The sequence below is a fragment of the Anastrepha ludens genome, chromosome 4 (assembly GCF_028408465.1).
Source record: "Anastrepha ludens isolate Willacy chromosome 4, idAnaLude1.1, whole genome shotgun sequence".
Taxonomy (NCBI): domain Eukaryota; kingdom Metazoa; phylum Arthropoda; class Insecta; order Diptera; family Tephritidae; genus Anastrepha; species Anastrepha ludens.
The window spans coordinates 46918816-46940058 of record NC_071500.1 but is presented as its reverse complement, the minus strand read 5'-3'; the positions used below and the strand labels follow the sequence as shown (position 1 = coordinate 46940058).

The 21243-nt window shown below is 35.2% G+C and overlaps 1 protein-coding gene across 5 annotated transcripts in view; it reads left to right on the top strand.

Annotated features, from left to right (window-relative positions):
* Positions 1–21243, top strand: part of LOC128862182 (sodium- and chloride-dependent GABA transporter 1) — a 166293-nt gene that overhangs the window by 123961 nt on the left and 21089 nt on the right. Inside the window, exon 1 of one of the 5 annotated variants that reach the window (XM_054100660.1) lies at positions 17417–17733. The exons of the other annotated variants lie outside the window; for them this stretch is intronic. Coding sequence (XP_053956635.1) covers positions 17596–17733 — 138 coding nt within the window. The 5' untranslated portion in view covers positions 17417–17595. Of the gene's footprint in view, positions 1–17416; positions 17734–21243 lie in introns of those variants that run through there. 5 annotated transcript variants of the gene reach the window in all.

Sequence of the window (21243 nt, the reverse complement as noted above, 5' to 3'; positions counted from 1 at the left end):
GACCCACTTCTAAAGCTGTGTTTTTCAATCGCATATAAATTTTCTTAAGCTCATGTTCATTCTGTGCAATCACGACAATGTCACCGGCATAAGCTAACACTTGCGAGCTGCAATTAAAAATCGAATTGCCACATTTCAGTTTGCATACTACCTCATGTAGTAATAAATTAAAAATTGTCGCTGATAGTGAATCGCCTTGTTTTACACCTGATGAAATGCTGAATTCGTTGGTAACATCTCCATTTATCATAACCTTGGCATTAGTGTTTGATAGTGTCATCTGAATTAGTTTTATAATTTTTACCGGTATACCTTGTTTAAGCATTATGTCGTTCAGACAGTTTCTATTGATGCTGTCGAAAGCTTGCTTAAAATCAATGAACAGACAGTGCAGATTTAGTTCGAACTCTCTGTGTTTCTCAAGAATTTGAATTAGTGTGAAACATTGGTCTGTTGTGGATCTACCCTGGCGAAAACCGCACTGGTAGTCATCCAAAATTTCCTCAGCATATACGCTCAACCTTTTGTTGAGTATATTTGTAAAGACTTTATAACCAATGTTGAGGAGAGATATGCCTCGATAATTATTACAATTTGTTTTGTCGCCTTTTTTATGTAATGGTACTATAAGGCTATTGTTCCATTCTTCCGGTAGATGTTCGGTTTCCCAAATTTTGCGTATCAGTTCTGTTATCATGTTATTGAGTACTTCACCGCCGTATTTTAGAAGTTCTGCATTTATTTGGTCACTTCCGCTGCTTTTATTATTTTTTAACTTTTTCAGACTTTCTACCACTTCGTTACGACCCGGTGCTTCTATGAAGTTTTCTGCTGTAAAGTATGTCTCATCTATACAGTGTGGACCGTAGTCTGTTGCATGTTCTATATTCAGAAGATCACTAAAGTATTCTTGCCATCTATTCAAAATTTTTTCTCTTTCTGTTATTATTTCACCTTCCTTGTTTTTGCACAAATTTGTTCGTGGCTGATATGTCTTTGTTTGGCTTCTAATTGCGCTGTACATATTTCTTACATTTCCTTGACTGAAATCATTCTCGATACGCTGAACTTTGCTGTTGATGTCCTGTTTTTTCCTTTGTTTTATAATTTTCTTTGCGGCTTGCCTTTTTTCGTTATATTCAAGTAGGTTTTGTCTTGTTCGTTTGTTTAAATATTTTCTTCGCGCTTCGTTTTTTGTTTCAATAGCTGCTTTACACTCTGCATCGAACCACTCATTTGTGGTGCATCTTTTTGTGCCTATTTTCTCTTTAGCTGCTCCAATAACCGCATTTTTTACTTTAGCCCAGATTGTTTCTGCTGAGTCTTCCTTTGTTACGATTAGATTACTCTTTATGATTTCTTGGTATGCACGACGCTCTTTCTCATCCGCTGAAATTCGCTCAGTACTCCATTTTACTTTCTTGAACCTGCGATCGTTGCCTATATTTGAAATTTTTTGCCTTATCCTGGCAATCACCATGTAGTGGTCAGAGTCACAGTTTGCGCCTCTAAACGATCTGACGTCAATGACCGAGGTTGCGTGTCTTTTATCCATCAATACATGATCTATCTGGTTCGATCCTCTCCTTCCGGGCATTTCCCAGGTTTGCTTATGAATTTTCTTGTGTGGAAAAGAAACGCTGCTTATCCACAGCCCGCTGCTTAGACAAAAATTTATTACAATTTAGTACATTCATTCATCCAAATTTCAAGTATTATACCTAAACTAAAAAAAAGCTCACGCGCTCTTTGTGAATAGAAATTTGGCATTTAATTTTTTAACTTAATTTGAATTATTTTTTAATAAAAATGTTGTTAATTTTTATCGAAACTTCAAAGCCAGTAGAAAGTTCAGGAAATTTCATCAAAAGTTCAAGCATTATACCCAGAATCTCTGAAAAATTTAGGAGTATGCAGCCTATTTATTAGTTCACTTACGGTAAAGTACAATAAAGGGAAAGTTTGAAGTGCCTCGAAACTCGCGTTTAGTTTGAACATCTTTTTTGTTGATGGTGCTGTTGCTATTGGCTAAATAAAAAAGGCACACACTTTTATTACTTAGATAACCTTTTGAGAATGATAATAAAAAAAATTCAGTATTAACAAATTTACATTTGGGAAAGTAAAATAAAAGTTCACTAACTTTTGCCATATTTTTAGATTTTTTCTACTTTGATTTTTTTCTTACATTGCTTTATGTCTGTTTTGTTTGTACGCAAATCGTTATTACACGGAGGCTATTGCCTATTTGGTATGAAATTCTTACGCTATACGTGGACTATTGCACTTGATTATCGAATATTAGCAGCATATATGTGCCTATCATATGCAAGTGTGTATGTATGTGACCATGCAAATATACATAATACATACGTATACGTTGAGAATTGTTTTTCATTAGAGTAGATAATTACGTATTTATTATACCCAGCTCACAATAAGTTTATTGAGAATGGTTACTTTGTTAATAAAATTACTGTTTTCTGCAGTTTATCGAAACGGAGTGTATCTGAAATTTTGAGAAAAAAAATATTTCATCGAAAATTTGTTTCTTTGGAGTTGATAAATACTGATCTTTATGGAAAAAATTTCAAATTTTAGTTTTAGTTCTTTTAAGATACATTATAAAGCTACTAAGCTCGTAGACTAATGACGAAAAGACGAAATCATAAAAAAATGTAAGAGATATTAAGATGTAAGTATAAACATATTAAGGACACTGTTAGAAACTAAACATTTACCATCAAAAAGTTTTGAATGACGGAAATCAAATGGTTCCCAAAAAAGTGGAACAACAAATGTAATGTTTATCCAAAAAATGAAAAAAATGTGTTTTTAAGTTTATCCTAAAGAACTCAAAAAAAAAATATTAAAATGTTAAAAAGACTAATGTCAAATTTGTCCTCCAATATGGCTGTACTACATGGAAAGTAAACGCGGCAATCACGCGATGCCTGCAAACGTTTGACCACCGCTGCCTGCGCCGTATTTTGCGCCTCGTACACATTTTTTGGCCCTGTAAAATATCCACCAGTTAAACGAAGCTAACCAGCTTGACGTGGGGACTGAATTTCGGAAAAAAGTGGCAGTGGATAGGACATACGCTTAGAAAAAGTGATGACAATGTTGCTAGACAGGCCCTGCGGTAGAACCACTTCCAATAAGCTGAACAAGGAGTGGGTAGGCCACGTACCACCTGGAATTGCTCAACAGAAACTGAAATTAACTCTCTTGGTCTTACGTGGAACGAACTGGGATACATAGCACCAAACCGTATCCATTGGTGAAGAGCCCCTGTGTTCGAATGGGAGTTACGAAACAAAAAAAAAAAATAATAATAATAAAATAACCAAGGATATTTAATCTATACAAACATTTTTAACATTAAAATTTGTTCAGTTACTTATTCTTCTTAATTGGCGCGGTAACCACTTAAGTGATTTTTTTCAGAATTTGACAAAGCGCGCAAGCCATGCTAACCGGCGTCAGTTGATCTTTTAACCCAGAGGAGGTCTTGCTTTTGCTTTGTTATCACCATCAAGTACCGCATCGCATCTTCCCTTCATAGGATGTTGGCATCGTCCCGGCTTCTGCGTCATTCTCTTTATTATACTTGTTATACTCAAGCCTACAAATAAACCAATTTTTAGAAGAATTGACGGCAATTCACAAAATACTTGAATTACATAACATACTAAATAGAATCATCCAGGGGTAAAAATATGGCATTGAGTTAAACGTTTGTTGGGTCTAATTTGGTTTCGCGCGAGCGTAAACTTTTCCAATCCAATCGTCTTTAGTTTGCTTTATTGCAACGCATCATCTTCCACTGCCTTACTTATTACACCGCGCGATATTATGCATACAAGAGCAAATGAACTTTTACCAGTCGTTTATTGATTGCATGTCTAAAACTGTTTAAACAAAGACGCTACGGCTATTTACATACTAATGAATTTAATTACAATTTCGATGGCGTTATAGTGCGCAATTACTTGCACATATATGTATATACTTGTATGCATATGTATGAGTGCATGAATGCAACTTATACCTTATAGTCATTATATACTACATATAATATTACAAATTGCATTGTTAGATTATGGCCTTGCTACACCGTTTTTCATATCTACCTAACTTCCTCCGGTTAACTATTTTATTTGTGCACTCAATGTAAACATACCATAATACAAATTTACCGTTTCTGAACTTGAATTGGTGTGTGGCATGGCATCTTCAACTTTTTCACTACCTCAATTTCCAGTTACTGCGTTATTATTATTCTTAACTTGCTAATTTATAATTGTTTAAAATTCTAACTCCTTTGATATTATCTGTGAGGAAGATGGTGCATTTACACGTTAGTGTTTGGCTGGCGTGAATACTGCATGCGACTTTGTTTACGGCGTCTGTAGGCATTATAAATTCTCAGCAATAATTTATTTGTGCACTTTGGAGCGGGTCGATTTGTGAGACTTAAGTTCTGCGAATTTTACGTAAATGAAATTTTAATTAATATTTAATTTAATCCGAACATTCCATTAATCAGTAATTGCAAGACTGTCATGTTAATGGATTTTGAAAAAGTTTTTGGGTTGTACCTTTTTACCTTACTCACCTCGATATAGTGTTTTACGTTCAAGTAGGTCCTCGCATAGGTAACCGAACCTAACGTACCTCGATATGGCGTTTTTTTAGTTTTTATGATATGATTATATTTTATAGGTAATTATGAAATTCGACTTGCTCAAGCAAATATGATTGCATAGCTTGTAAGTTTGATGATACCTACTTTTATAAATGTTTTTTACGGTCTGATTGTATTCAGATTCGAAAAGCGGCATATCTAGGTTAATAATAAAGACCTAGAGGGACCAATAGTTTTATACTCCATCCAAAAATCCGATGGTTTTTATGGGGACCCGTCGCCATTACCTGCCAAGGGCCTACTGCTATTAGAAAAACATTTCTCTACCTATCATTTGGTATTTCATGCCTACAACGAACCTCAAAGCAGGACAATTCCACTATTAGATTCTTGTGCCGCCTTCGATGAGCCATCTAGTATTTCGGAGGAGTCTAATCAACCATCTAGTGTATCGCCAACAACGCCACCTCATAAGGCCTCCTTGTGCTCATGCTTCCACATGAATAGCTAAGTAGGAACATGGTAGTAACAATAGGAATAGGAATAGTTACTATGTAGGAACATGCTAATAGCAGTAGGAACAGCTAGAATGGGAATTTCTTCTACTGCTTAGCTCTTACATCTTCGGAGTAGCTCTTGAGTTCGGAGCATCTCTTGGAGCCACTTAGAGGTTTTTTACTGTGCGAGTAGTAACAATTGGGTCAGTTAATGTAGATATTTGTCTTATGCACCGAATTTCATTGACGAGCAATTATCTGGCAAACAATAGCTTCGTATCCATCATCCACCGTAGGGAGCTCCAAGTCTGCTTATTTTGATTACTTCACTATAAACTCCATCTACCTTTAGCTCTGTTATGAAACTTATGAATGATTTTTAATAAAAAACGTCCACCTGCCCTAATGTATCGACATATAGCGACATACTATTGTAATATGAACAGCTAAAAATGCATTTCAGCGCCCAAAACAATAGCAAAAAACTTGAAGCATCGTACATACATACATATATCGGGTGTTTTTTAGCTGCATGAGAAATATCGATATTTGATACCTGAGATCAGCAAACTGTGTTGATGTTTCTGGTCAGTGAGGTCTCTTTTCATCAAACAAACAGTCAGCGCACTTGCGTATCGGCATCCACGTCACTGCAGACAGTTATGTCTTCGAGGTTGTAAAAGACTTCGTTTATTTAAGAACCAGCATTAACACCGATAACAGTAAGAAACTAACACTCCATAAGGCATGATGAGAATGCCCATCCTAACATATGGCGCAGAAGCTTGCACGATGACAGTATCCCAAGAAGCGTGCTTTGGAGTGTTTGGTAGAAAGATTCTGCGGCAGATTTGTGGATCTTTGAACGTTAACGGTGATGGAACAATGAGCTTTACGACCACATAGATATAGCATATCTAATAAAGATCCAGCGGCTACGTTGGCTGGGACATGTCCGAATGGAAGCAAATACTCCCGCTCTGAAAGTATTCGATGCGGTACCAGCTGGTGATAGAGGAAGGACTTGGCTTCACTTGGTGTTTCCAACTTAGGCCGGTTAGGCAAGAAACGACTGGCGCACTTTGTCAAACTCGATGAAAATCGCTTATCCGGTTATCGCGCCAATAAAGAAGAAGAGGGTTTGGCAAGTCATCACGAATCGTTTAACGCCAGAACAACACTTCCAAATTGTGGAAATTCACTTTGAAAAAAAAACAACAAATCTGTTCGGGAAGTTCATAGACCAAATTGTTGAAGAAAACGTCGATTCGTCATCATTGTTCATTTATTGGTATTTATTCCTTGACTACGTGGAAAATTTTACGTAAGGATTTTGGCTTACGTGCCTATAAAATACAGCTCGTGCAAGAACTGAAGCCAAATGAAGCAAAACCATCGTTTGCGTGGCTCTTTTGCCGATAGGGTTCATTTAGATTTATTATTCAGATTTATTGCAAAAATAACTCAAAAATTTAACTGACCGAATGCACCACATTACTTGTAGCTGCGACGGACTTCTGCGGGTTATCATAATCAAGAAATAAATGCTATGAAATTGTCTACTAGATCATATTACAAAACAAAGCATTCCAACAATATTTTTGTTTTGTGTTACCATTTTAAGTTCTCAAGTACTTAAAAAACACCCGATATAAAAACTAGTTAAAACACTTTTTGTTAATTTGGTACATATTTATGTACATATACAGTAGATTCACTGAACTGTGGCCACGTGTTGTGTTGTGCCTTTAATGTTGAAGAGTCGCGCTCGGGTGCGTCGAACATGAAGAATCATATGGTTGGCATGCAAACGTCGCATTACAAAATCTGTTGCACAGTGAACAAAATTGCCAATTGAATGCCGATAAAATCGGCGAGGAGCCTTATAGTGCTAGGTCTTAGTTTCGCTAAGAGATGAATTGTTCTCTTAAGGTAATGTGCTGCTCAACTGATTTTGGTAATTCTGTACCTCAAATGCTTGTATTGGGATCCCCATATGAGATTATGAAGCGTACTTTCTGTGGTCATTGCCGTAGAGGTTTTGTTGATCAGGTACTCAAATTGACTCAAAAATGCCTGAGATAAAAATAAAAGTGTTATTATCTGGATAATTCGTTATGAAAGCGCATTGACTTACTAGGCAAATACTTTAGCCTGGAAAATAGCCACTAGCTGTTAAAGAGAACTAGTGTACTAGTTTTGATACTGATGCTGTTATAGAAGGAGAACGAATGCACAAAATTCCTTTGTTCTCCTTAAAATGCAGTATAGCACTCCATATGAGCCCGTTCACTCCGGTACGGTGCCCCCCCCATAGGTCGAAAAAAACTATTTTCTCACAAGGCATTGAACTGGCTCACGCGGTATTGCTTAATATTCCTGGCGTAAAATCTGTAATAGAAGTTTAAAATTTAGTTCCAGGGAAACTGTGCAAGAGAAAGCGGTATGGAGTTGACAGAAAGAGGCTTCTGGTATTGTTTCGAACTATGATATAATGCAGGGATAGAGGAAGGGTGTATGTATATTAAGTGTGATAATAAATAATTGCGATTGAGATATTTTACAGCATCAACATCATTGCTTATCAGCCACCCATCGTATATTTATGAAGTAATTTTAAAGAACAAAGTTTTTAAGTGTTCTTTGCTTACACACTTTTTGCACATACTGTCTCCACTCTAACTGAATACACACAAAGAAAGCGCTGATTGTAGCAAAACTGCTAATTATCAAATATATGAAAAGTAAAGGGAAAAATAATAATCGTATGAATGAAAGAAAGCACACACACACACACACACATGCTCTTAGGTTCCATACACAAATGTATAAATATGTTGTTATGTACGTGTATATATAGATTTACTTGCTATGAAGCTTGTGTGTAAGAAAGCAAAGCCGGCGGCGCATGGCAAAGCGTTGATGAGTGGCAGCAACCGCTAGAAGAGCGGAAACAAAACAGAGCAAAGCGTGAAGCATGCAAAGTCTACTTGTGCGTGTGTGAGTGTTTGAGTATGTGTGCTTTGTGTATGGAATGAATGGCTTGCTGAAGGTAATGTAGAAGCAAACGATTAGCTGGCTGGCCGGCACGGCATGGCGCACCAGCTTCAGCTGAACTCGACAGTCAAGAAGTCGAATAGTCCGCAATAGCGTTTGGAGCGACTGAATGAGCAAATGAGAAAAAGTCGCGATCGTTATTATATTTTTTTCTATACTATATGCAATAGTAGTTATTTATGAAGGCTTCGACTATCTTTGAGCCGCCACCGCTGTTCGCGAGTAGCGAGTTTTAGTGTCAGTATTACTGAAAGGCCGTATGCCACCGTCTCTCTTACTTACCAATGTTTTTCAGACAATTAGGGAGAATGCGTGTGTGGTGATTTTTTGTGGATACAAACATACGTACATACGGTTATAGGCGCGTTGTAACATGTGAGGCTTATAGTACATACGTATGTATGTATGTTAGCGGTACAAGAAGCATTAGTTTTTTGTTGTCTGCTGGGCTTTGGGCCTTCAACGCGCTTGCATGCGCCGTCAGTTTATTATTACCCGGTGAGAGCGAGTGTCAGTTGTACAAGCGGCGCAGTAATTTTATTCAAGAAAAAATGTGTGCAAAACAAAACAACAAATAAAGATCATAAGCATACACACATATACAAATGTAACTATGTATTACTATGTGAAAATTCTAATAAAAAAATTTTAAAATGAATTCTTAACCGCAAAAAGAAAAAGTTTAAATAAATGCAAGATTTTCAAATAACTTGAAAATGCCAACAAAGCGGAAATAAAAAATCGTATAGTTTGTGGAAAAGTTCCCAAAACCAAAACAAAAAAAAAAAACAAAATAAAGAATTGTGACTTTGATAAAGTTTTAGGCACGAAAACAGCAAAAGCAATTTTAGTTTAAAGCGAAAGCTTCAACAATAGACATTGCAACAATGACCGTGACAGCAAACGCGACGGCGGCTATTGTTGAGCAACAGTTATTTGGCAATGGCCAGCTATCTAGATAACAACGAAACCGGCTGCGCGAAAAGCATCTTTCATCTTGTGACACCACATCAGACCTTTGACAACATTTTGCCGTTAGTGAAACGTTCAGGTGTTGCTCAGCCGAAGTGGTGTACAGATGCGCGTGCGCTGACGGCATCAGTCAATAACACTAACACTAATACCATCAACAGCCAAAGTGATTTGCTTCGTTAACTGGCACCTAAAATATTAAAAAAAAAATTGTTCCATATAAAATTTTTTAGAAAATTCTTACTGCTGTGCTATTATTATTGCCTTCTTTCGTTTGTTGTTGTTTTAGTATAATGTCGTGAGTTCAAATGTCGTGAGCAGTCTGACTTCTCGAATTCAATTAACGCCAGTCTAATTCAATTTAGTGTTGAGTGAGAAATATATGCATATGTGTGTGTATGTATGCATATAAATAAAATACGCACATGAAATTTGTAAAAGTAAAAAAAAAAAAACATAGCCAATTTGTAAATGTTTGTATACATGCGCAGATTCGCATGATTAGTGCGAATTTCCAAAAAGCCCAATTTTTTGGCTTTTTCATTTAATTTTTAATATATTTTTTTTATGTTGTCATTTATGGATTTTGTGCGGCTTTTAATTCGATCGCTGGCTCAATCGGATTATGTACAAATTTGTTGTTATTTATTGCCTGATAAGTGGATGGTGTGTGCATTTTGGATTTAAAACTAAGTGGATTATATAGACGTACGCATGTATGTATGTATGTATATATGTAAAATTAAAACTAAAAGCACCAAAATAAAGTGCCTTTTAGAGCCCGTGACTAACGTAAATACTTAAATGGCTTTTGCCGAATCCGTCTTGCCAATATGGAGCTGCTGCGGTCACTTGCTAGATATGCGAATGTTTTTTGTAGGCAAAAGACAAAACAAAAACAAAAAACAAAACTTAACTAAACTACGAAATTAAATTTAAGTTAACAATTCAATTAAAATGAAAATAAATGAAACAAAGAAATGATGTCGAGCGAAATAAAAATTAATGCATTTAACTCTAATCGAAAGCTACGAAATGGAACAGTATAAAATATTATATTATGGGTAGAATAAAATGAAGAAGTAAACCTAATCAAATATTTAACAAAAATATAAACAAATATATAAACAAAAATTGGTAAACTGTGCTCGGAAAATAAAAGCGAAATCTCTAGCGAAATCTAGTGTACATTCCGCACTTTGGAAAAAATATAGAAAAATATCACGAAATTAATTTCTAATGCTTGAAAAAATTGTATTCCTGATATATATTTTTTAAACCACCTAAATAATTTAAAAAATGTGATCTTTATTGATCCTTATGATTGATAGCACTAGGCAACCAAAATTGAAAAAAATTAGCATCCTGAATTCAACTAAATTTCTTAAAAAACCAAATTTTGTTTTGAACGCTGAGAAATTTTATCTAGAACTAAATAAAAAGTTCACTGTTAAAGGTGACACTTTATAAATATATAAAAACTTATGTGATAGCCAGACTAATATTATTAATTCTTAAGATGAATAATAACCAAGCAACATCAGTAGTAAAAGTCTTCAATTCATGTCCTAAACACTTTATTTTTAACAATGGCTTTGTGGAATTGCCTGGAATGCAAATTTTTAAATTTTACTTTCTAAAAGAAATTTATTATGGGATACGAATTTATGTTGTTTAGTGTAAAAAAAATTCTAAGTTCTATTACCAGGGTAAAGCGTTTTTCAATAGTGAGATTTATTTTTAATTAATTGCAATGTTTTGCCATGTGAAAAAATTATTACAGAATTACATTTATATCATGACGAAGTTAAGTATCGAGCGCAGGTTGGAAATTAATAAAAATTAATGTAATGAAATATTGAGACTTTAATAGTGCTAACTTAAATTTTCGTTCAGTATAAGTCTACTGCTTCTGAATTACCGATACAAAGTCTGGGTCATAGTGCCCGAAAATACCGCAAGTGAGTTCGAAGTGAGCCAATTTAGTCTATTACATAGGGATTGAGAACTTTCCGGGAAGATTTTGTCCAATTTTGTATACAAATTTTGAGTTACTCCCTAGCAAAAGCACCCAAATCCAAGTGCTGGAACACCAGAACTCTTCCGTTTGAGCTTTGCAAAGGTTTAATTCTGAATTGGGAAAAATCATTTTGAGCGATGAAGCTCGTTTTTTGCATTAAAGGCTTTGTTGAAAAGCAAAAAATTATGCAGAGAATTAAAAAAATATATATACTGCATGGAGCGAATTTCATGCCACAATTGTAACAGCACATGTTTTTGTATTGCAAAAAATGTAAGTCATGTGAGTACCATGTTGAAAGGGTAGTTTTGGCTTGAGTTGGATGCACTTAATAAAAGTGATATTTTTACCTACCGAACGGTGTCAATTACCTCACAGCTTATAACACAATTAATCTATTGTTAAGGAAGTTCGCCGAAATTCATCTGATTTCGAGAAATGACTCAATTGAATCGGCATCTCGCCCATGTGATTTGACACTCTTGGATTTCTTTTTCTGGAATTATGTTAAGTAGTTGGTGTTAGAGGGGTTTATGAACAATATCGAATGAGAAATTGGTAATGCTTCCACCGGAACATGGGGAGAGTAGTAGATAAATGTCTCTACGGAGAGGGTTCAATAAGTACCCGTGTTAGAAATGAAGGCATCATTTTTTATAAATTTTTTTGTTATTTGTCAACATGGGGACTATGTTTTAGAAAGATACACTTCTCCTAGAGCTTCGGCCATTTTTTTAATCACTCCAAAAAATAGGATTTGTTGAATTCTCAAAAAAATACGCTTCTGCCTCGACGATGAGTTCCTCGCTTGAACTAATTTTTTTTCCCGCGAGCCATTTTTTCATGTTGTTGAACAAGGAAAACTCGCAGGGAGCCAGGTCGGGTGAATACGGGGGATGCGGCAACATTTCATAATGCAGTTCATGCAGTTTGGCGGCGACAATTCCGGATGAATGTGCTGGTGCGTTGTCGTGGGGAAACAGCACCTTCTTTTTAGCCAAATGCGGACGTGTCCTTTTCAATTTTTTGTGAAAGCGGTCCAATAACTCACTGCGGTATGGTCTAGTGATCGTTCTTCTTTTTTCTAAAAAATCCATGAGGATAACGCCGTTCGCATCCCAAAAAATCATCGCCATGACTTTTTTGACTAATGGGACTGTCTTTGCTTTCTTTGGAGCGGATTCACCGGGAGAAATCCATTGTTTTGATTGTTGCTTAGTTTCTGGTGTGTAATGATGAATCCGACCTATACGAGAGGTGCAAAAACCAGCCGGTAGCTGTTATGAGAAAACTGCGAAAGTAAATCTGTCGTCAAGCCCTGGATTGGAATCTACAAGGTGCTGGCAAGGTTGGCCGTCGAAAAATATCTTAGAGGAGAACTGTCCAGAAAGAATGTTGAAACGTCAGGAAAAAATTGGAACGAAATCAAGCTCTTTGCAAAAACTAGAATCATATGGAGGTGTTTTACTGAGGCCCTACGCTCCAGTGGATGAATCCAGGTTTCATCAACGGTGACAACTCGATGCGAAAATTCCTTCGGATCTCGCTTAAGGGGTTAGGGGTAGTCAGAGGCCCGAAAAAATGATGATTTTCACGAATTTTTTTTTGCTACTTAATTAATTTATTTAACAAAAATAAAAACATAGGATAAAAACATCATGTTTTAACTTGACTTCACCAAAATTTCAAAAAAAAAAATTAATAATTGCAAAAGTTATCGCTGTTTGTGTGAAGCCCGTTTCTCCAGAAGTCCCTTGCGGTGAACATCACAAGTCCTTGCAGATTCATCTAAAACCAATCGGATGAGAAAAATTATTTTTATTGATAGATAATCTCGAGCCGGATCGAAGCTTTTTTTTTTTTTCGAAATGAACAAAATGGCGGCCTCAGGAAATATTTTTCAGATTTTCGGGAAAAAACCAACAGTTAATTGTTAAAAAAAAATCGAAATTTTTGAAAAAAAAAAATCCTTCGATCAGGCACAAGTTTTTTATGTTTTTCAAAAGCTGTATAAATTTTATTGAAATCTACGTAGCGGTTTTTAAGTTACAGTGTTCACCAGTTTGAAAAACATAGTTTTGAGAAAAACGCATTTAAAGTTTTGCTATCGGCTCCGGAGCGGCCGAGCGCCCTTTGTTAATTGTTGAATAACTTGAAAAGTATTTGTCGGATTCACTTCAAATTTTTACACAATATTTTTAAAACATTATACTTTAAGAAAATGCAAAAAAAAAATCGATTTTTTGAAAATTCTGACTACCCCTAACCCCTTAAATTCCACATACTGATTCGAACAATACTGCTCTTTTCCCATCATAGCGAAAATCATGAAACACATTTTACTCGAATAGCTGTCAAATCCAAACTAACCTATCAATCAGTCTGAAATTGGTTTCAGGAACGCCCGCTGTCATCAAATATGCGTATTTATTGAATCGCCCTCGTAAAGTATCGACCTTAACAAATGTGCTCGCAGTGCCCATTTAATATTTAGTTTGGAATAAGTATTTAGTCTGACGTAATATTTCCAGGTGCAGTGATGGGTTGGGCCACCAGAAAGCATCAACTAACATAAAACAGTAAATGCCCGCCTAAATACTCGTACTGTTGAATCAATTGAACAAAAACTCGAATGTATACTTACATATTGACAATAAAAGCCATAAACAGAGAGACTGATTAAAAAAAAAGGGGAATGAATAAAATTAGAATATCAAATAAAGACTGAAATTGAACAGCAAAGAATTGGACAAAATTTTAGATGTTGACATTGAATTTTATTATAGACTTTGTTAACAACATATCTACATATATTCATATATAAATAAGCACACGTGCACAGACTACGCCGGGCCGGTTAGCAAAACTTTAATTAGCTATGCAAAACTTAATGGGCAAGAATTTACTGATTTTATGAAGGCTTTGATTTTTTGGGGAACAATTCGATTTAAGAGGGTGAAATATGGCTCAGGAGAAAAATAATACCTTAGCAGAGAAAAAATTAGCAATCATCGGGCACTTCATGACAATACATATATCACTTACGAGCAAAAAAAAAATATTTATATGATTTGAGATACTCTCCAAAAGCCTTGAAGTATGGATTGGCTTTTTCAAACTTTTGCCCAACCTGCTCTAATGTGTACATACAACATTTGTATATATTTATATATTGTATAATTTTATGAATTCATTTCGGCTCTATTGGCAACATATAAATATTTAAATATTGCAAATACATGCTAATTGACAAATTAATTAATTTCCGGTTATGTGTGGACCGTCTTCTGTATGAAAATTAAATGCGAATTTTCAGCGCTTCACTATTTTTGTCAGGCCTACAGTTTTAAGCGCCAAATTTGGCAGTCCAATTGGAGTGGTCGCATAAAAGCGGTAGCGTTCATTCCACAAAAAAGCTCCAATTCTTCGCTTGAAATTGTAAATAGCTGTTCCGCACACATTGTTCGCATACAGACGAGTAGAAATGGGTTAGGTTAAGCCAAAGTGGCTACTGACAATTCCACTAGCGCGCGAAGACCCGAATAGAGTTTCAAAACCCATACTACTCTTGCCAGCGGAGTTAACGAAAAACTCAGTTTCCAAATATGTTTGTCATCTTCTAACATAAATAGTAGAGCATAAAGATAAAGTGGATGCCGGGTGGTTTTTGTCTTTGACATAAGGAATTTCTAGTCATCTTGCGTACTTCGCAACGCAATAAGTATTTGACTGAGAAGTACCGCACATCTACATATGAATAGTTCTCTCCCATTGAGCGTGAGTAGTTCTTGCATTTTCCTCGTGCTCCGCTTTGGCCGTAAACTTTTTATCTGCTGGGAACAGATCTCAGACCTCATAACTTCTTCATGTTAGTAAAAGTGATTCAGAATAACCTTTTTCTTGCAAGCTCACACGTCTTTTCAAAGTGTCTTTGAGTGCTACATTTTGCTTGCGAGATAAAATGAGAACTACTGTGTAATCCTCTTTCGTGATCTATGGTTGGTTAAAGGGGTGATTCATCCAGAATCCAACTAGCGCTTCCGCACCATTTTGTTGCACATGCTCGTTACCAACTTGTTTACCAGTAATTTACAGCAAGACTATATCCAGTCTGAGCGATTTAAGAGCCTTATTAGGTCTAAGCCAGACAGTTGTTCGAGATTCTCGAACAGCGGTTTGCTCAGGGTTAACATTCTGTCCTTCCATAGGGCAAGGAATTCACAGATGAAATGGAAGATTGTTTTCTTTTTCTCCGGCTGTTTCCAACTGTGACAGCAGGTGTTGTGAAGGATGCTCATTTTGGTTGCTTGTTATCCGATAGACCAAAAGCCAATTATGAGTGCCATTAGTCTCCAGGCGTCCCTTCGTTTTCATTCATATTTTTTAATGTCGACAATTGCTTGAGGTTGTAGGTGGACCATGTACTTTTGTGGCGGTTCAGTACTTTTATTTTTAGAATTATTCGTGATGGAGCCAAACGCCCTCAGAGCAGCCGTGCTTTATGTATCGCGAAAGTGGTTAATTTCATCTTAAATATTGGGAAATCAAAACCACTAGCTCGTGGATTAATGACCTCAATGCTACAGTGCGTAAGTATTTAATTACAATATACACCAGTTTAGAGAGCAAGCATCATGTTTTGCCGATTGTCTCCCTGTTGCGGTATAGGGCAACTGTCCCTGAGTGTTTTGTATTAACCTTATTTTTTTATCAAAAATTATACACAAAATAGTTTTCGCTTTATTCTCTTAGACAAAGTCTTCTTTTTATTTTTACTAAAAGGCAATCATGGAAAATATTTTTTCTAATAGTGGTGCCTCTCGGCACGTAATGGCAAACCTCCGAGTGTATTTCTGTCATGAAAAGGCTTCTCTTAAAAAAGCATTTGCCACTCGGAGGTGTCATAAAATTGTAGGTCCCTACAATTGTGGAAGATCATGAAAGCGCACACAACAAATAAGAGGAGGAGCTCGGCCAAACACTCAACAAAGATTGTATTTATTCTATTTATCGGATCCATGTTAATCGGTCCATGTTTTTCGAGCGCAGAGAAAATTAAGGTATCTGAATGAAATTCGCCAGATACATTCACATTCACATCAAAAGTGGGTGAATCGTCTTTCAAGTATCGATTTTTTTTTAAGTTTAATTAAACATTAAGAATAGTCTTGGATTTTACAATTCCGGGAATTCTCGGTTTCTCAGTACCAATATTTCGGTACCAAGCCCGAAACCATGATTTTTTAATGAATTATCACACTAGCCAGTGCGCAGCTCACCTAAAAACTTGATTTTTTAACAAATGTTTAATTTTGAGTAATAGCGCGTGATATATCAAACATTTTTAGTGTATTTTAAAATTTCATGCTGGTAATTAAATATGAACGTGAAACAAATAAGTTGTACACTAAATTTACCCAAGTTTTAATTTAAGCGGATATTGCTGTTCGGAATTACCATTTAAATGGAAAAGATCTGATTGTTATTAAAGTGCACTGATGGATTTCTCCTTGACTTTGAGTTGATTCAATGTTTTTTACCACAGTAGCCATGTCTCAAACCACCTACTCGGAAATCAGATGCGAGTTAATTAGAGAATTAAAGAAACGTAATGAAATATTAAAAAGCTTGACCAACTGCTGCAGAACTGCATAACTAAAGCAAAAAAAAAAAACAAAAACCAAAAAAAAAAAAAAAACACTAAAACAAACAATAAAGCCACAAATTGTATACGTAGGCATACATATGTGAGTACGTGTCAGTACTAGTTTATATGTAATATACGAGTATCAAAATATTATTGGTTGTAGGTGTTGATTGCATATGGCTTGCGTGCTGATTTCGACTGCTCATTAAATGTTTGAGCTACGCATTGGCAAAATGTTAATAAAAACTTTAAAAAATATTGAAAAAAAACCAAAAAGCAGTTGTGGGGTGCATTTTTATTTTTATTTTTTCTGTTATCTATTTTGTTTTTTTTGTTTTATTTTTATTTTATAGTCATTATGCAAACACACACGAAATTACGTAAAAAAGTGAAATGGGCACTAATGGTGATAAAATAAATAAGCAAGAAAATAAATAAATAAGCATATACCTATAATACTATTTTTTTCATCAAAAAAAGCAAAAGCAAAAAAAAAATATTTGAACGGAAAGTTTTGACCTAACTAAATAATTAATTAATATTTGCAGCAGCGCTAACATGTGAAAATTTTAAAAATCCAATAACCAAAAATAAACCCAAGCATGATAACTATTTTACTTTCACCTGCATGGCGACCTTTAATTACCAAAAAAACAAAAATAAAAAATTCAAAAATTGTTGAAACGTGCTACTGAAAAAAGTTAAGGAAATTTTAATTTGTCGCGTTCATTTGGCTTGCCAGCGCCGAGTAATGCAAGAAAATGACAAATTCTTCTGCGCATACAAACGCTACAAAATCTGCCCAAAGATGGAGATACCAACAACAAAGTATCTAGCAGATTATTTATATGTCGTGCATGAGGATGTGCCATTCCGTTATTATCGCAAAGTAAGTATGGGCGTGAATGTGTGTGTGTAATATGAGTTACTTTTTCTTGTTTTTTTGTTTAACTCCATTTATTACATACAATCTTTCATTTAAAAAACATTCAGTATTACTTCTAGCGGAGGTCCATGCCTTAGAGCTATGTGCCAGGGAATGCCTTCGCAGAGACAGGCGCTAGATAGTTTCTCATTTCAATCAAGGTTGCTCTGGGAATATTTTAAAATTCTGGAAACTCTAGCATCAATAAACTTTGTTACCTAGTAAGATGGCAAACACTCCCTTCATACGTTCTGAACATTTCTGCGGGGTAAACAACAGCTTCAAAAGTGTCTTTTTACGGGAACAACGAGGCTTAATCGAGTACTGGAGAGTTCAAACGGAGAAAAGACTAAAACTAAATTACCTGGAAAGCGGGGTTATAGATCCAAACCTCCTGGTAGAAATTAAGCTTTCAGCAGTTTTAGGATTTATTAATAGCCTAATACTGTTTAAGTAGGCTCGTTGCTTACAATCCAAGACGCATTGGCACAGATGGGTAGCATTTTAGACTGAAATCTCTGCAGGATTTCCAAGTTCGATTTTGAAGCTGAACCCCGCATTTGAACTCCGTTACTAGCAGAATACCTAAGTATTTAGCATTATCTGGGAAATTTGTGCGTTGCGTAAATTTACAGGGTAAAAGTTTTTTGCTTTCGTTGGCTTTTTGTCATTTTGCAACCAGGCGCAAACATCTCGAGGTTTCCTTGTAGTGTAGAAGAATCAGCTGAGGCATGCTCATTCTTAACCATCATCTGCACATGAGGCGGTGTATTTTTTCATCGGTAAGGTAAGATCGGCTGTAAATATAGGCCCTACTACGTTTCCCTATGGTACACCTGCTTTTATTGGGTGGTGGTCGGTGGCTTCGTCGTTTACTGTGACAAGAAAATGCATGTTCTGAAGATATGATTTTAAGATCATGTAGTAACTATGTGGCAGGCTCGCTTTAAGCTTATATAATAGGCCTTCATACCAGATCTTATCAAAAATCTGCGTGATATCTAGAAAAACTGCAACACAATATTCTTTCCTCTCTAGTGCTTCTTTAGCGAAAAGTTTTGACAGCTAGTAGACTTATCGGACTATAAGAAGATACCATATTCAAAGGCTTCCCTGGCTTGGGCATAAGAGTAATCTGCCCAACTTTCTATGGGAAAGTATTCTTTCTTAATCATCGGATTAAATATAAAAGAGATTAACGTGTAACCGCACGTGCGTTATCCTTTTTTTGCTTGTTATTAGGTCATATCCTGGCGCTTTATTTGCTATGAGGGCTTTAGACACCGTGTACTTATATTCAATCTTTTTCCAGGTGTGTTGTGGTAACATTTTTATACAATTATTTTAACAAACTAGTAGCTTCGTCATGGCTTTTTCTTTAATTATTCTACTGTCAGTTTCTTCTAAAACTTCTGGGTCGTATATAAGTTTCCTTGTATATTAAAATTTAAAATTTTTTCGTATTGCGAATTCTATGGGAGCATTAATAGCAACATAATATAAATTTTATGCTTTTCAACACAAATAGTACATACACACATACATATGGATTTGTGGGAGTGCTTTCGATGGTGATGGTTCCATATGACAGTGAAATGCTATTGAATTACCACATTCGATTAATTTCACTTGAAGTCATTGACAGCAATTCGCTTGTATGTATTATAATTATCACCACTAGCATTTTAGTGAATAACTACTTATACATATACGTATATGTAGTTGTATTATGGGAAGAAAATGTCAAATGAGCAGTTATTGTGTGGTGTTGCTTGCAATTGTATATCAAATCAAATCTTTTGTGTAGCCAATCGATGCGATTACAATGGTCTGACACAGCTCACACTAATTGTTTTTCATTGCTTCGAAACGTTTCTACTATTTTGCCCACACATAACCAAATAACTAGATTTAATGATTGTGGTGAATGCAAGAAATTCAGGTCGCTGACAATGATTTTTTGAATGGCTGAAGATGCGCGAAAAGTGAGAATAAAAATGTATAAAAATAAATTTGTAAGCAATACAAATGTATTTGCACGACTCAAAAAAAAACAAAAAAAAAGTAAAAATTAATATAAATAAAATGAAGTAAAATATATTGATATAAATACTAAAATATAATATAAATAAAATCTATATGCACTACAATATAAAATAACTCAGCTTAACATAACATAACAAAACATAACATATTAAAATAAAGTAATACACAGCAACGTAATAAAGGGTTTTCCAATAACAGGTGTTACAGGTGGATTGCGCTATCGAGAGATGATTAACGATTTTTATGGCCGGAATTGGATGGTATTGATCTACGAAACCATTGATCTTGTACGGGAAAAGTTTCCGGACCGTGTTATCTCTCGAAGTGGTGATCACAATTGGCCACCGAGATCTTGTGGTTTAACACCTTGTCACCATTTTTTGTGGGGCCACGTGAAACAGAAGATCTACGCCAACAGCCCAGGGCCAGTTCAAGACCTCAAAGATGGAATTCGTGAGGCTATCGAGGACGTAGGGCAGCCACTGTGCAATTCGGTTATGGAAAATTTCATGAAAAGGATATTGTGCTGTAAGCGTGGTCGTGGTGGTCATTTGTATGATGTTATTTTCCACTATTAACGGTATACCTTCCTCTTTATAATGAAATAAACATCCGATCAATTATATTAAAAAATATCTTTATATCGTTTCCACCACAATCGGTTCTACGTTACCGAAACGATCCGGATTTGTATCCGGCCAAGGACTGTCACTCCAGCAGCAATCCCCGTATGTACCTAAATATGGGGAATGTTTATGCTGTGCTACAACAACAACAACAACAACAACATTCAAAAATATCGTTTTTCATTGAATATCAAAATAACACCTCTTATTAAAAAACCCTTTATAACATAGTAAATGAAAACATTACAGATTTTTACAGTTTTATATAACAAAACATAGTATTGCAAAACATAAAAAATAAAATATAAGCAAATAACTTTACTATCATAGCATCATATAACATAAAATTAACGAAACATGAAAAAACATAGTTTAACGTAGCAAAACAAAGCTGAGGAGAATACTACAAAATAACTCAAGGTACATAACTTTACATAAATATCATAGTATAACAAAGCACAGCGTACAGAAAAAAGAAAAACATATGGACAACAAACAAAATAAAATAAATGCAGTAGCATCTCACTAAACATATAGTAAATACAGTGCTAACCAAAAGTAAAGCATATTCTAGTGAGTAATTTCAACATAACTATCATAACATCACGCAAGTTGAAACTAACAAAACATGAAACAGCATAGTTTAACATAGCAAAACATAACATGGTAAAATAACACAATACAACATAATATAACATAACATAACACAACTTTACATAATTAAGCACAGCTAACATGGCATAGCATATAAACAAATACAAAATATGGATATAACAAATTACAAAAGATGGATACAAAAAAT